Raw genomic sequence first — 17942 nt, forward strand, 5'->3', positions numbered from 1 at the left:
GCTCAATGATTTGCATAATACAATGGATTGTGCAAGTGCAAGGCCCCTGCAACAGAGACGTTCAATTAAGATATGCATTGTTATGATTGCATCCAATGTCAATAACAGGATTTGTGGAAGTGGATTAGCGCCAAATCTTGTTTGAGATCTCCATTTTTTAACCCTTTCCACGTGCAGCCACACATCCACGTTGATTCAGTCATCATTTGCTGCCACTCACCAGTCTGGATCGAATTTGCGGTGCTTTTCTGCAATTCCAACTGTGGCATTTTATCATACACCTTAAGGTCATACTTCTTTGGCTTCTATACAAATTACATTAGTCTTACTGTTTTCGTGCTTTTGCTTCTGATAGATTGAAATGGTAAATTTGCATGGAAATGAATGTTTGGAGTGGTTTATACGAAGAAAGAATGAACTTTTTATTGAGAATAAGCTGACTGGTCGCCTCCTGTTATGCCTGCCATGCATCTGTTTTCCAGATCAATATATGTGTATATAAGTGAAAGAAGACTCTTCATCTGAAGCCCTATTGTTTAGAAGAAAAAGTAAACTAATTCATAAAGCTGTCACTGTTTACTATCGTTTTGGCGTACTTGCTAGATATCGTTCAAAAATTCCACATCCCCAGCTGCTTGTTTGAGTTCTTTCCGCCTGTAGCCTTTGCATTTTCATGGTCTACCAAGCTAGTTGGAGTGTGGCATGTGGGAGCTTGCTGTACATGATGATGCTTGTTCCGACACTCTGTTTTACTTTGTCATTTTGCTATTTCATAAGCATCCTGTGATCAAGTGTGGCACTTCTTTATTCCATGGCTCAATTCACAGATGCTAAGTTACATGCTGTCTTCCCCCGGACTTGTGTCTGGACGCATGTGGTATCTATTGAGCACTGGTAACGATGCAGTTGCCGGGATCCTGAATGATCTCCCTGCTCCCACTGTTGCTCTATCATGCATCCTCCCGACATCCTTGCACACGTTATCCAGTATAGAGAGAAAATCTCGCACAATCATGAATATCCTGAAAGGATGAGCCTCCTCTTTCGCAGCATTTCCATGAAAATACTCTGTTACCTCTTTCACCAGCGACAAGGCCTTCCTTTCTTCAGCCTTGATTCTTGTGATTTCCTCAGTAGCCTCTTTAAGAAACTCTTTCATGGAATTGAAGAAATTTCCTTGAGTGCTTTGCCTCTCGTATTGCATCACCAATCTGACCTTTTGGAGTCCCATTTCAAGCTTAGAGACGTAGCTGCTCAGTACGTCAGAGTCCATTCCTGCTGCTTTTTTGACACTGCCGATCTCTTGACTTAGCCCGGACACGATTTGCAATCCTTGCTTCTTGAACTCCTCTTCCTTAGACTTGACATTCATTTTAGTTTCACTCACTGGATATGAATTTGTGCCTTCTGACCTGACTATCTCTTGGACAACAAAGTGAAGTAAGGTTGTCCTACCATCTGTTCCTTTTACGTCTACTAGTTTTAGCAATGTGTCCAATTTGAAGGCTCTCGCATCACCACGGTTTGTGCCATCGTTCATGCGGTTCCCTGTCCGTAGAACAGCTTCAAGCAGCTTTAGGAACATGCGGCTATTCTTCAATTCTTCACTTGCTTCCTGCATAGTGAATGTAGGAAGTTTTTACTTCTATTGTACATATTCAGTTTAAAATTTCTAGCTTAATGACTACTGTAAATGCATAGTTGATCGATTTTACTTATTTAAGAACTTTTTATTGCAATAGCCAAATGGAGTATTCTCTTACCTCTAGTGTTTGAAAAGACTTTCTCAAGTACGCTACTTCTGTGTGGAAGTTGGCTCTATAAAGCATGGCCTCCACTCTTCTGAAGGCGAATGGAATATCAAGAATTGCCTTGAGGAATCGCTCTGCTGAACCCAATTTCGAGCTTTCACCCTTGTAGTCTTTAAGTTTTATCTCTTCCTCCTTGGTTGGTGCCATCTTCACCAAAGTCTCCAAGAGCTCAGGACCCAATCCCTCTGGATTTCCTGCAGCACCAAAATAGCATTTACTGGTGTATAATGATGAATCTAAAGTTTCCATGATTGAGTTTCCATCTAGCAGGAATTTGGTAGTCGTATCATTCACTATGCAGTCAAATGCTCTTTAGCTACGCTGTGTGCTTACTATTCTACTACAAATACACGCCCGTCCCAAATATAATACTCCCTCCGTCCACGAAATGAGTACCCATTTGTGGACGGCACGGGTTTTAAAAAATGTATGGAGTGTAGTGTGAATAGTTTAAGGGTCCACTTTTTGAGTGTATTAATTAAAGAGATGTGTGGGGTACACTTGCCAAAAAGGGAAATGGGTACTCATTTCGTGGACGGACGAAAAAGGAAATATGAGTACTCATTTCGTGGACGGAGGGAGTATAACAATTTTTCAGTATGCCATTTTAGTTGCTTAAATCTTTACTAGGGTTGAACTTCGACTCCAAGAAAGATGCATACTTGTTATATATCGAAGAGTTTGTTCTAGTTCGTCTTTAATGCCATATGGTCTCCCAAATTATATTCAGAGGGAGCGAGCGACGTTATGAACCTTTCTCCCCAAGCTGATCTCCCATTTAATTCAGTTTCTCCTATTGGACATCAATTTTAGTGTCATAATGTTAACAGCGGAGCATAAATACTCAAACGTATTGGATTTTAGTTATCTGGCTATATCAGTATAGTTCTATTGCTCTAACCACATCATATGTTAGGAAAAGGTCGAGGAAAAAGGGTTAGAGTGTATTACTAGTTCTCTGTAAAGCATCAGGTGTCATATATAAAATATGGATGGACCCTTTTTATTTCTATTGAATGATGATGAAGGTTCTATGAGGTCGACTAAGAGTGAATGAACAAGTGTAGCTACAAATTGCTTGATAGAAAGAGTCACTAGTCATGCATGTTATTCACTAAGAATGATACTTGGCAATAATGAGGGGCTTGCTAATATCACTCTGTTATGACTGGATATACATTCAATTTGAAATTGAGAATGCTCTCTTTCAGATTAAAATATTCTCCCAATTCTGTCTTCCTTTGCTATAAACTTATGAAGTTTTATTTCTCACCTAACCATATCACTTCTTATTGGGACAACCATATATAGGTATAGTTTATTCGGTTCCCCTACTAATTGTTTTATTGAATCCACTTGTATAACTTGAGAAAGGCGAAAAAGTGTAGCATACCATCTAGAAGTGCTTCAGCAACCTCTTCTTTAGTGACATTCAATGCGCGTAATAGGATAGCGATGTTCTGGGATTTCTTTGGATCCAACACTCTGATCTCCTGCTCCGTGCCTGGTAGAGCTGACTTTGTAGTTGTGTCTTTTGGAACTGAATTCGCAGAATTGAATCCGAAAAGCGACTCCATGGCATCCTCATTCAACCTGCAGTACATGATCCATAAGCATCGGTTCTACACCTACAAAGAGAACATATTTCCACTTACTGGAAGGAGCTGGAGTTCAACTGGTCCCAAACTGTGACTCTGTCCGAGGTAGCTCGTACTTTATCCCAATGCAGAGGCTTGAGTTTTGGTTTGGATCCATTCTTGTCCTCTACATCCACTTTCACTGTTGAACTGACACCTTTAGTAGGACTCTGGTTTGATCTGGGGCTAGTAGGACTCTTTGACTGTGGCTTTATCACTTTATTGGAAAATGGTGGAGATGTATATTGCTGTACATCTCCAAATTTTCTTGGGATTGATGACATCAGAGGAGGAGGCGGCGGTGGTGGGGGTGGAGCTTGGATCCCAGTTGTCTGTTGATCATCGTCGCTAATTGATTGGAGCCGTGCCATATCTGGTGGTGGTGGGGGTTGTAGGAATTTGGTCCTTTTGGGAGTATATGATAGTGATTTGTAGGGCTGCAATGAGGAATTTGGCGGCGGTGGTGGAGGAGTCGGGGGCAGTGACTGCTTAATCGAGGGGATTATGACCGGCTTTGTATCCGGAGATGATGCTGATAGGCGAGATTTAGGTGAAGTTCTCTTGGAGTGAGGAACTCGAATGCTGTTAGCCAAGTAGCTGTGGCGTGAGCTAGGCGACTCGTTGCTCATGGATGACCCTTGTGGAGTGTAGAAGTTGGTGTCGTGGCTCTCGTCGTCGGAGGACGACATCGGTGGTGGCGAATTGATGCTCGGAGGGGGTGGCAGCGGCGGCTTCGTCAACGGCGGCAGTGGCTGCAGGTCCGGACTTGGGCGATAACGACTAGATCGTTTGCCCGAGTTGAGTTTCCGGTAGGGCGAGGCGGAGGCGTCGTTTGCCTCGCTCGCTATACTGGTGGCGGACGGCTCCACCGTGCCAATGTAGAGGAAATTGGAGGGCGGCATTCTTGCTTCCTCATTCATCCTTTGTGAATTCCCAGCTACGAGCTTCTGCGAGTCGTCGCGATGCTTGATGCGGCGCTTGTACAGAAGGAATGCCACTGCCGACACCACTGCCAGCGACAGCATCGCAGATGAGACTGCGATGCCGAGTTTCTTGATTGAATTGGTGGGACGGGGGGCAGCCGGAGTTGCCACGGCGGTGCTGCTGCTGCTGCCGGGCGGCGATGGTGGCGTTTGCTGCCCCTGATCCACCGGGGGTCCATTTGGAAGCTCGTGGAAGAATGGCTGGTTTTGGTCTGGAGTTGAAGGCACAACCGGAGGCGGCGGCAGTGATTCGGGAGGAGGCGGAGATGAAGTGTATGGAAAGAGTGGTTGGTGAAGAATCCTCCTGTTGTTTTTCTCTTCACCTATGAATTTGGAGTCTGCAATAAATGATAGGATCAAGAAAATGGTAATGATATAATTAGGTCTCATCGTGTTCTTAGCTCTCTTATGTTCTTTCCTCCCACCTTATTCATGTTCCTAACTTGAGAGAGAGAGAGAGTGGCTGTAAAGGAGAAGCTTCGGAGTGGTGCAAGATCTAGATGCTATTTCGTCAGCAGTAGCCGCGCTTTTCCTTTCCGTATAAATAAATATTCCGAGTGTTTTTACGATTTTAGGAAGTACTGAATTTAAGGAAGTAGAATAATGTTGTTTGAGTAAGAGAATTATATATGTGGTATTAGAAAAATGAAATAAAATTGATTGATTTATGCGAAAGTCACATGGGGTATGGATGGAATGATCCTTTTTTCGTGCTTTTGGAAATAAATAGAGGATGATGAGTGCGTAGTGCTTGGGCTAAAGGACCACGTTGCTCTCTCTCTCTTTTGTCTAAAATTTATTGTTTTTATGTTCTCGCAATTTTTATGCTTTTCGTGCTTGCCGAGGCCGACACTTTTTTCCTTGTTGATGCCGTTTTTATCACATTTCATTTTCTACTTTCTTTTCATATAATTTAAATATTCTCCTACTTTTTCATTCATTTTCACATCGATCTATTATTATTGTTGCACTAATGATTAGGATCCTAAACATATTAAATATTTTTACTTGATTCCATATTTTATTCAAAATTTTGATATCCATATTTTCAATTACTTAATTTGAATTCAAATATAAATATTTAATTTGATTTAATTAATATTCAAATATAAATATAAAATTATTATATTTGATTCGATACTCATAGATATGTAATTAAATATTCAAATATATATATATATATATATATATAAGAATTATGACATACATAATTGGCAATTAAAAAAAAAAGAAATAATGCAAAGAAACATAATATACATACATAATGGAAAAAATTTGGTGTTCAAAAGTAAGACTTTACAACTTGTAGAACTAAAATTTTAAATTGAAGTCGAATCCTCCACTATAAATCATGTCTTGTTACTGCGGTTCTAAGCTAATCAAATAATTCATATTCTATTCAATAGGTATATTCGATAAATATTCAAATTTGAATACAAATATTCAATTTGATTGAATTAGAGCATCCACAACGCTTACACTATAGACCTTACACGATAGCCCTATCGTATAAAAGGTCTATCGTGTAAGCATTGCACACTCGGATTACACGAGGGCTACATGTTCTATCGTGTAGCCCAATTTCTCAATAATGTAAGGCGCGTGCGATGCACGCGCCTATTTAAAAAAAAAATCGATTTTGACTGTTGACTACTCGTTTTGCGTGTTTTTGACCGTTCAAAAAAAATTTTTTTTTCTTTTTTTTCTTCTATTTATTCTTCTTCTTCCTCATTTTTTCCCTACACCCTCACTTCTTCTTCTTCATCTTCTTCATTTCTTCCTCTCTCTACACCCCATGGATCCAAACAACCCAAATTACTATGATCTAAATTGGTGCCCCGATCTATGCTGCTCCTCAGGCCGGCGAGGAGATGCCTTCGGCCCATAGTGCCGCCAAACAGAAGAAAGGCAGTCGGAGGAAAGAAGTCGCCCACAAGATCCGACATGACAGGCAGGCGTCGGTGGCGGAGGAGGAGGGGGCGGAGGATGACGGAGGAAAGACTATCCGTCATACCTACACCACTGAGGAGACGGACATCATCGTCCAAATTTGGATGGAGGAGACAAACGACGCCATCCGTGGGACAAATCAAAAGGGGTACGAGTACTGGAAGAGGATCGTCGCCCGTGTCAACCCCCTCATCGGCGCCAACCTCAAAGTTCATCAGATTCAAGGGCACTGGACCCGAGTGGCCCAAGAGGTGCGGTTGTGGGAGAGTATTTGGGTGGAGGCGCGCAGCAAATTCTGACGATATGCTCCGGGACAAGGTGTCACAGCCCACTATCCCAATGACGGGTTAACCGGGGTTATGACTTGGGGTGAACAATAAGAAATGGAAATGGACAATTACTTAACATTAAAGTATATGGAAATGTCACTCATAGATAAAATGCTAGGATCATATATGATTATTTGGATACTTATAAAACATACACATAATTGAGAACTGATTAAGGTGGTTACCCAATAACACGTATCACAACTTCATATCATAGAGCTATCCTAATCAAGTGTTTTGCAGCGGAAAACGTGTGAGATATACATATGAAGATGTATACTCAAGGTTACATTTCTTGAAATGTCACAGGAACACCCGCTCAACATCATTCCATTCCATCAACTGCTCAACCTGCACATTTAGAAATACATGCAGGGCTGAGTATAAAAATACTCAGTGGGCATAGCCGAAAATACAACATGCATACATATATAAATTGAACTGCCATAACAGTAACACACAGGGGTTTTCTTAAATGACCTGCGCTTACTAAAATATTTCTTTCATTTTCATAAAGTCGATCGGCCGATCATTTTCCTTCATATGATCCATATCTGTTCCTTTCTGTCACGCGCCGGGAAGGAGGCCTCCTTACCACGGACGCCAAGACCGGTCGCAAGCGACTCGCGGTCTCCATGAGTGTACACGTTAACCCTAGCTAGCGACCTTTGTCTAGCATAGGATCCCAATTGGATTTCCTTTAAAGTTGGCGAACCAACACAGATAGGATACATATAAAAACATAAACATTTTTGGCAGTCAATCATTTCATAAACATTTCATTTCATTTCATGAACATTTCATTTTCATTTCATAAGAGTCATTTATCATTTGGGCATAATAATAAACTGAAATTAACAGTTAAAATCATCTCATGCATATATTCGTATAAGAGGCCTACGACACGCAGGGGATCTCTATATACGTATAGTAAAAGTAATGCCCACCTGGTTAGGCAAAGCCTGAAGATCATAATCACTTATAAACCTGTCTTGGGAAAGCAGCGCTAATCCCCCTGGTCACAAAGCCTACAAGAAATTCTATTCTTAATAGGTCTCGTGAAGCTAATCTTAATTCATGGTGAAGTGCTTAATATTCTATGATTCACTTAGCCGGGTTTTCAAAATTTAATGAATAAATAATTGAAAACATTTCTCTTGAGTTAAGAACACCAACAATATTCTTACTCATCTTTCTTTAATAATTGGAATTATAAAACAAATTAAATCATAAATTCTCTTATTGCAAAATATAATGCAATTTCATGTCTTGCTTAACATATAATAAGTAATTTACTTAAAATATGCACATAATAATAATTTAATATTATTATGAAAACTAGTTTTTGAAAATAATTAATTAAACTAATTAATAGTTCAATTAATTAAAACAGAGAAGCCCAATTAATTTAATTAATCAAGACAGCCCAAAGTTTTAAAATAAAACTGACCCAATTAGGATTTAAAATAAGGCCCAGCTGAATTAAACTAATCAGCCCAACTGATAAATAAAATAAAGGCCCAACTGTTTAATAAAATAAAAACCCAACTGATTCGGCCCAAACCTAATTAAAACCCAGCCCAACACTAATTAAAACCCAGCCCAACACTCAAGCCCAAAGGCCCCAAAACCATTCTTCTTCACAGACGCCCCCCCTCTTTTCATTCTCAACTCTCTCTCTCTCGATTCGCCCCTCTCTCTCAGCCATAAGTTCTGCCGCGGCGGCTCCGTCTCCGGCGAAAGGCCGCCGGCTGGTCACCCCTCGCCTCCCCCAAATCACACGCACACACACACTAACACAAACACACGCACACACGCAGCTGCTGCTGTGCAGCAGCCTTCCCCCTCCCTCACCTTCTTCTCTTCTCCGGCGGACGGCAGCAGCGCCGGCCGCCGCCGCCATCCCTCTCCCTCGAATTTTCCGCCGCCGCCGAAGCTTGCCGGAGCAACAGCGACAGGCTCCACCTTCCTCTCTATCGGTCTTCGGCGAACGCGCCTCCAGTCGATGAAGGTCGCCGCCTTCATTTCTACCCAAACCCGGCTCAGAGCGGCGACAAGCCCTTGCCTCGCCGCCTTCCCTCAGATCTCCGGCCGACAGCAGCAGATGAAGCAAGCTGCCATCGCCGTCTCCTCATCCCTCTCTCTCTCTTTACCAGAACATCACCCTCGACTCTCCAAGATCTGCTCGTCCCTCTTTCCTCTCGGCTGAAACAGGCCCGACATCCCACCGCGAAGAGCGGCGCCCGAGCCCTAGCTCCCTCTCTCTCACCGTGGCCGGGCGACAGCAGCGCCGCTGCCGTGCCGTGCCTCCGTCCACCTCCCGACTCAACACAACAAGTTCGAACAGAGAAAGTTAAAGCTTCAAGACTTTTTTTTTTTTTTTTCTACTCTTCTTTTCATTTTTAAAACAAATCATGCTTTCATTGATGTATATGCACAGATTATGTATACATATCTATTTTCATAGTAAAGTTCATTTTTTTGGGAGACTCAATGAATGGGTGTATGCCTGTGATTTTTGCTTGGTGAAGTTTGCACAGATAAGGCGAAATGTGTGCTTAAATCATACTGTAAAATGAAATATCAAAGTGAGTTCAAAGTTGAAACCTTGAATGAGATGGTGGTGTCTGTTTGTTTCTGGACTGAAATGAACTGGAGCTTTATCTCTGGCTGAGAAATTTCAGTGAGTATTTGATCCTACTTGCTTGTTGGAAAGGAGAATGGGTTAGACGGATGTTCTTGTTTCATTTTGGATTTGAGTTTTCCCTCATGAAAATGAATTTGCGTGGATGAAGGAAAGACAACTTTGGTTGGATGTTGCTGCTGGAAAGCATGATTGAAATTACTTAGTGATGAATGAGGTGTAATGCATGTATGGTAGGTGGGTAGGTGGGTAGGTGGCTGATGGATGATATAGGGTGTAGGTGATTTGACTAATAAAATATCTGTGTTGGTTTATCGAACTGTAATAATTCTTCAGTGTTCGCTAAATAAAATAGTTCGTGTAAATGATCGATGCTCAATTAAATAAATATGTAATGCATAAGAATTTAAATAACTAAATTTACAAATAATTTTGTAAATCACTTTTGTTGGAATTAAAGTAAATTATTTTTCTCATTCCGGCGTGAATCATCTTAAATCTAAGTTTAAAAAAAATTATAAATTTAGCTCGGGGAAACGGGGTATTACATCCCTCCCTCCTTAAAAAAAATTCCGTCCTCGGAATTGCATATTTGGTATTCTAGCTTGTGATACTAGTCATTCGTTTCATTCATCTCTTTTGTGGCCTTTTCCATCCTGTGATGGTTCCACTACATGACGAGAACAATATTATTGCCTCGTAAAACTTGAACCTTGCGATCAAGTATCTGGACTGATTTCTCTTAATCCCTTTGGTCCTGGCTAGGACTACTTTACCTTGCTTAATGACATGCTTTCTTAATTGCGAGATGCAATACATATTGTATACATCCACAATGCTTGGTGGCAGAGCCAACTTATAGACTACAAAGGCCTAACTTGTCTAGGATCTCAAAAGGTCCTATATAACGGGGTCGTAACTTGCCCCTCTTTTCGAAACGTATAACTCCCTTTGAGGGAGAGACTTTGAGGAAAACTCGATCCCCAACATTAAATTCTAATTCCGATCGGCGTTTATCGGCGTAAGACTTTTGTCTATCTTGAGTTTCTTTGATTCTTTGCTTGATGTGGTCGACTTTCTCAATCATCTGTTGGACCAGTTCAGGACCTAACAACATTCTTTCACCCACTTCATCTTAGTAAAGTGGTGAACTACCTTAATTGTTTCCTTCGTCCTAAGTCACCTTCTCAGATTTGACTAGGGAATTCTAATATCAAACTTTTCTCATCATCTTGGTAACTTTCACTTAAAGATTAATGGCACTCCTTCTGCCATGTAAACTCATTTTCTCATTTTCAAATGATTATTTAATGGGGGTTCCTAAATTTCTATTGTGGTGGCGTTCCAACTTTATTCTTGCTGTAGCTTCTGGCACTTTAGCCAAAGCATTCACTCTCTTAACTTGAGCCTACTAGCCTTGGGTTTGGGTTATACCTTAAGTTTAGTTCTAGTGCTTTCCTTCCATTTCCTTTTTCTTTACCTCCATCTTGAGGTGGTGTACATATCTTGTTTGTGCGTGAACTTTTTACTTCTCTGATTGTTGTAGTGACTCGGTGGTGAGCGTCTCGTTCATTGCTTGTTCCTTCATAATATCTCCTTAGTTACTAGGGAAATTGAAAATCTCATGCCGCGATTCATTTACGAACTTCTTTACGCATTTCTCATTATTCATTTATAAATGACTTAAATAAGCATTTTAAACTCCATTAAAAAGGAATTGATTTAAAACATTTTAATCATTTTAAAATCCATACTCATAAAGCCTTAACTCATGCTCTATCTCATATTCTATCTCTTTACTCAACTTTATATAAACTCTCCACTCATCTCAAATCCTTAAGTTCAAGGATAGGTTTCAAGAAAATCATGGTACTAAGTCTCGATTTATCTCTCATATAAGGCTCGTCTAATCTCATTCAACACATAGACAACACAATCACATAAGGCACATAAGAAAACACAATCAAACATTATCAAAACATGCTCTGTTTTTACACTGACTCAACTTCAAAATCTAACCTGTTCTTACTCCGACGCCTCCTGGACTCGAGACTCATACCAAAAGAAAGGTCTTCGAGTCTATTTTCATATAAAAAAAAAAAATAGAGTCAAAAACTCCAAGTATTGTAGGAGATATGACTGTTTTACTACAGTCTACCATATTCGGCAGTTTTGAGCAATCGAAAACTTGGATTTTTGAAAAATAGTAAATGTTGTCAAACTGAGCTCAAATTTTGTGGATATCTAGCTAACACAATAAGGTTAATACCATAAAATTTTGGAAAGCTAGATCACACAGGAAGCTACTGAAATGAATGACTCTTTCCCCTGCTCTCTGAAACTCTCGGTAGTAATGTGCAGTTTCGGTTTTGTATTTTATAAAAATAGTAAACGAAGTCCAAATGACTTGAAATTTTACCGATGTTCTCAAGACTCATGTCGAGACTTGGTATAAAATTTTCAAAGCTTTTTGACATTGAAAAACCGTCGATCACAGTAGGTCAGTAGGCCTACGAAATTCACCAAAATCTCATCTCAAACTCTTAAAATACTCAACTCAACATTCCTTCAAGGAAACTCATCAAAGCTCATTTTAAACACATATAACACTCACAAACATTTAGGCACATTATAATGCTCATCATACTCAAATCTTGACTCTCTTCTTACATCATAACCTCAATTCTCTAGTAAAACGTTTCAATGAACGCATCATTAAAATTCTCTTTTCATTTTCATGCACAAAATTACTCAATTATTCAAACATGATCTCATTCATCATATAACTCATTATACACATATAGATTCCCTTTTATCATGTACTAAACTCTAATGAAACTTCATGTATCATCATAAAACTCTTAATAAAACATGACAAACTTTCACATAATGGTCATAAAGCAATTAGACCTCATTTTATCAATCATTGACTTCTCAAAATATGAAAACTCAAAAACTCATACAAACTAAACTAAGTCAAAAAAAATTCTTAGCCAACAAAAGACTTACTCAAACATAATTATACACTAATATCATGCTCAAATACATATATCTTAAGCCAAAATAACTTAAATAACACATAGGCAAAAAGTCCTAATTTTTATTAAACTAAACTCTTTTGAAAATATCACTAATCATGTATAACCTATTGATCAAATCATAGTTCTAACATCCTAGGTTACCAATTAGCACAAATCAACATCATAAAACAAGATCACATATAGATACATATGTATGTCATCTTCTTCCTCAAACTAACACTTTTCATTTTTCATTTCTCAACCTCAAACTTCAATCTCATCCATCATTAATCATCTAGATCATCTCATAAACTCAAATCCATCATCAATACATCAATTGATTCATAGGATCTCAACATCCCAATTTTAGGTAAACTAACCTAATAGAAAAATCTATATCTCATGGCTAATCATCAAGATATTCATATATATTAACTCAATAATCATCAATCATCATATAACTCAAGCCAATTCAAGAAAACAAACAACAAATTTCGTAGGGTTTCAAGCCCCTAATTTTCGAAAATTTCATAGAAATAAGTTGGGTGATTTTCTTGCTCAATCATGATCATATACTCACATATAACATCATACAATCTAGATCTATAAAATAAGAATCACTTACCCAAGTTTCTCACCAAAACTCATATTTTCTCACTCTAGCTTGGAAGCCTTTCTTCAATGATTCTCTTGAATATAAGTAGCTAGGATGTGTTTATGGAAGATTTTAGAGTGGATTGAGGTGTTTTGTAATTTTTTTTTTTTTTTTTGGAAGCTTCGAAGGTCTCTTCAGTGGAGGAAAATGGAGGAAAGTGAGAGAAAGAGGGAGAGAGGTGTTGGTCGAAAATGATGAGTGAGGAGTGAGAGAGGATTTTGCAAGATTGTAAATGATCTTGTGATCTTTAAAGAGGATTTTGTAATCTTAAGGAAATATTGGCAATTAATGCCTTGATCTCTCTAATCTCTACACTCTCTCTCTAATCTCTACACTCTCTCAATAATCTCTACACTTGGCAAATTGTGGTATTTAGTCACATGGTAGGGAAATTAAAGTAATAGTGTGAGAAGGGTGATTAAAAATAAATCACAATAACTATGGAAATGTACTCATTAATAAAATACCAATACATAATTATTCATGTGACCACATAAAATAATTATAGCACTAATATTAGTGCACTCACTCAATTATAATATTCCTCTCATAGGAAAAATAATTTTAAAACAAAATATATGCTTGGAAATATTTTCATTAACCAGCATTCTTTGATTTCTCGGTAAAAATAAACTGCACTTGCTTTAGAAACTTAATTAAAATTTCAAGTGCTAATATCCTCAAATAAAAATCATAATAACTTGCTCACAATGACATACGTAACAAAACTCACATAATCAATCAGTCACGTAATTTCACATAATATCACGTCAAAGCAGTCGGCAAACACAGACAAACTAGACGTCTCTCCGACCGATTTTTTTTTTTTTTTTTTATCAAGGTTTTTCACTCTTTCTTTCTCGACTCTATTTCCAACTCATTATTCCTATTTTCTTAATAGGACAGTCAATCTCTCTGACATCTCAGTATTCTCAATAGTGTTAAGACACTATCTCACAACATAGGGAAAAGTACGGGGTGTTACATGTACTATCAAATTTAGATAAAATTCATGACTTCATGCATAATTTAAAATTCATGTGGCTCATATAAATACACTTAACTCACCAATTAAAACTTATGCACCACATTTATAAAAATTTTCCTTTAACTAAGCACATTAAAACACATATATAATGATTAAATCACATCAGATAAATCAAACCAGTTTTTATTATAAATGGATGCTGAATCCTAATTGTTAATAATTAAGCCCTTAATCAGGGATTAAAAGTCGGGGTATGACATACTATCCTCCTTAAAAGAAATTTCGTCCGAAATTTGTACCACATGAAAATAATTCTGGGTACTTCTCCTTCATGTTAAACTCGAGTTCCCACGTCGCCTCTTCTTGATGATGGTGCTTCCAAAGAACTATTACTAAGGGTATCGACTTATTCCTTAGTACTTTAACTTTCCGATCTAGAATAGATTCGGGTCTCTCCTCATATCAATTGGATTCCTAATTCCAATTTATATACACGAGATTTACTTGAGAATAAGTTCCCTCGTCCTTTTGCGGCGGTTCATTTTGCTCCTACCTCATTCCTAGGGCTCATCTACGGGGTATTTTTTTTTTCAAAGACTAAAATAGTCATCAACCCATTTCTTGTTACCTATCACATGAATAACACTTTCCTATGAATTTATCTTAAAACTATCATAGACCAATTAACTTAAGTCCTCGTACTCGAACACTATATTACGGTCTTAGCTTGGACTCTGAATTTCTATCATAATGAGTGGTCGATATCATTTATAGGACGAAAACTAATCTCAACCAATCACAATGAGACACAATTATATGAAGTCATAGTTTGGGTAGTATACTACATCGGTAGACTAACATTTCTTGGTCTTATCAAACAAGGGAATCTATTATGACAACTCACGAGTTGCAAGGCTCAAACTCAACACAACATCAAAACAAGGTGTTGTAGAAATTGTTCAAGAGAATCAAAAGAATGACCAGAGGGTATGAAATGATTAACTACTAGGTCGAACAAAATGACCTCGAGTAAGAACCCATCTGGCTTTTCAACCGAAAGTTGAAACACATGGGTTTTCAACCCAAAGACGTCTACTGAGATTTGGATCATGTGGACTGGCCAGGTCCAACATCATCACCTCCCAGTCACACGAGAAACATCGTCCCGAACTTGAAGGGCCATGAACATACTATACATAACAAAACATAAGTTCATTATGACAATTAAACTTATCTTAAGGTTCCCCATCCTATTGATCTCAAACCCCAAACCTCTCTTAAGACATATACACACAGACATACGTACACAGGCAAAACACACTATTCTTAAAATCTATCGTGTAGCAAAAGTCGATTCGATGTTCCGTCGCACTTGAACATTCGAACGTAGAGACTATGGTTCAACCTTTGATGCAACGTTTACCTTGAATTCGTCTCGTATTTTCATTCTGTGCTTTTCCTTTACCTCGTACATATCTTTTCATTCCTCTTTGTAGTTCAAAAGAACCATCATTTTCTTAAGGGAGCTGAGACGTTCTAAGTTCTCTTTCATTCTTCTAAATCATTACCTTAAGAATCTAGATTGTAGAGATATCCTACTAATCTAGTAGTCTATGTTCTTTTGAAATTGTGATCATGCATCTTATAGCAATCTATGTTCTCTGGGAAAACATATGTCACTTTTCTATCATTCATCTGATCATAACATCATAGACTGCGAAAATATGCCATGAAAGGCAAAACATTCAACATTTCATCATAACATGCTCTTCACATAAACATATTCATGAAGCATTTTAGAACATTAACATCTTTAAAACGTTGAAACTGCAGTTACCTTCTTTCCTTGATTGAGCACGATGCAATGGAGTGTTGAGCGGTGCCATATGAACCCGTGTAAGTCTAAAGAATCAAACTAGACTCGACTCTTTAGAATAAGGTTTCTAGGGCCAGAGCGAACGAACCGCTCTGATACCACTCTGTCACAGCCCACTATCCCAATGACGGATTAACCGGGGTTATGACTTGGGGTGAACAATAAGAAATGGAAATGGACAATTACTTAACATTAAAGTATATGGAAATGTCACTCATAGATAAAATGCTAGGATCATATATGATTATTTGGATACTTATAAAACATACACATAATTGAGAACTGATTAAGGTGGTTACCCAATAACACGTATCACAACTTCATATCATAGAGCTATCCTAATCAAGTGTTTTGCAGCGGAAAACGTGTGAGATATACATATGAAGATGTATACTCAAGGTTACATTTCTTGAAATGTCACAGGAACACCCGCTCAACATCATTCCATTCCATCAACTGCTCAACCTGCACATTTAGAAATACATGCAGGGCTGAGTATAAAAATACTCAGTGGGCATAGCCGAAAATACAACATGCATACATATATAAATTGAACTGCCATAACAGTAACACACAGGGGTTTTCTTAAATGACCTGCGCTTACTAAAATATTTCTTTCATTTTCATAAAGTCGATCGGCCGATCATTTTCCTTCATATGATCCATATCTGTTCCTTTCTGTCACGCGCCGGGAAGGAGGCCTCCTTACCACGGACGCCAAGACCGGTCGCAAGCGACTCGCGGTCTCCATGAGTGTACACGTTAACCCTAGCTAGCGACCTTTGTCTAGCATAGGATCCCAATTGGATTTCCTTTAAAGTTGGCGAACCAACACAGATAGGATACATATAAAAACATAAACATTTTTGGCAGTCAATCATTTCATAAACATTTCATTTCATTTCATGAACATTTCATTTTCATTTCATAAGAGTCATTTATCATTTGGGCATAATAATAAACTGAAATTAACAGTTAAAATCATCTCATGCGTATATTCGTATAAGAGGCCTACGACACGCAGGGGATCTCTATATACGTATAGTAAAAGTAATGCCCACCTAGTTAGGCAAAGCCTGAAGATCATAATCACTTATAAACCTGTCTTGGGAAAGCAGCGCTAATCCCCCTGGTCACAAAGCCTACAAGAAATTCTATTCTTAATAGGTCTCGTGAAGCTAATCTTAATTCATGGTGAAGTGCTTAATATTCTATGATTCACTTAGCCGGGTTTTCAAAATTTAATGAATAAATAATTGAAAACATTTCTCTTGAGTTAAGAACACCAACAATATTCTTACTCATCTTTCTTTAATAATTGGAATTATAAAACCAATTAAATCATAAATTCTCTTATTGCAAAATATAATGCAATTTCATGTCTTGCTTAACATATAATAAGTAATTTACTTAAAATATGCACATAATAATAATTTAATATTATTATGAAAACTAGTTTTTGAAAATAATTAATTAAACTAATTAATAGTTCAATTAATTAAAACAGAGAAGCCCAATTAATTTAATTAATCAAGACAGCCCAAAGTTTTAAAATAAAACTGACCCAATTAGGATTTAAAATAAGGCCCAGCTGAATTAAACTAATCAGCCCAACTGATAAATAAAATAAAGGCCCAACTGTTTAATAAAATAAAAACCCAACTGATTCGGCCCAAACCTAATTAAAACCCAGCCCAACACTAATTAAAACCCAGCCCAACACTCAAGCCCAAAGGCCCCAAAACCCTTCTTCTTCACAGACGCCCCCCCTCTTTTCATTCTCAACTCTCTCTCTCTCGATTCGCCCCTCTCTCTCAACCATAAGTTCTGCCGCGGCGGCTCCGTCTCCGGCGAAAGGCCGCCGGCTGGTCACCCCTCGCCTCCCCCAAATCACACGCACACACACACTAACACAAACACACGCACACACGCAGCTGCTGCTGTGCAGCAGCCTTCCCCCTCCCTCACCTTCTTCTCTTCTCCGGCGGACGGCAGCAGCGCCGGCCGCCGCCGCCATCCCTCTCCCTCGAATTTTCCGCCGCCGCCGAA

At 38.6% G+C, this 17942-nt stretch overlaps 1 protein-coding gene across 1 annotated transcript; it reads right to left on the bottom strand.

The window, feature by feature from the left end:
- Window positions 1-397: 397 nt before the first annotated feature.
- Window positions 398-5124, bottom strand: LOC131001861 (formin-like protein 6). Its single transcript, XM_057928487.1, has 4 exons — window positions 3467-5124; window positions 3205-3404; window positions 1764-2005; window positions 398-1615 (listed from the first exon to the last, which is right to left on the bottom strand). The coding sequence occupies exons 1-4, from the start codon at window positions 4819-4821 to the stop codon at window positions 836-838; spliced, it is 2577 nt and encodes an 858-aa protein (XP_057784470.1). The 5' UTR covers window positions 4822-5124; the 3' UTR covers window positions 398-835.
- Between the last annotated feature and the right edge of the window lie 12818 nt (window positions 5125-17942).

This window comes from Salvia miltiorrhiza, chromosome 8 (assembly GCF_028751815.1).
Source record: "Salvia miltiorrhiza cultivar Shanhuang (shh) chromosome 8, IMPLAD_Smil_shh, whole genome shotgun sequence".
NCBI lineage: Eukaryota > Viridiplantae > Streptophyta > Magnoliopsida > Lamiales > Lamiaceae > Salvia > Salvia miltiorrhiza.

Bases quoted from the DNA above. Each gene is read 5' to 3' on its own strand.
- LOC131001861 (XM_057928487.1), bottom strand. From the start codon at position 4,821: ATGAGACCTAATTATATCATTACCATTTTCTTGATCCTATCATTTATT. The intron at 3,405-3,466 runs GTAAGTGGAAAT...CATGTACTGCAG, and splicing joins TTGAACTCCAGCTCCTTCCA to GTTGAATGAGGATGCCATGG. The intron at 1,616-1,763 runs GTAAGAGAATAC...TTCACTATGCAG, and splicing joins AGTCTTTTCAAACACTAGAG to GAAGCAAGTGAAGAATTGAA.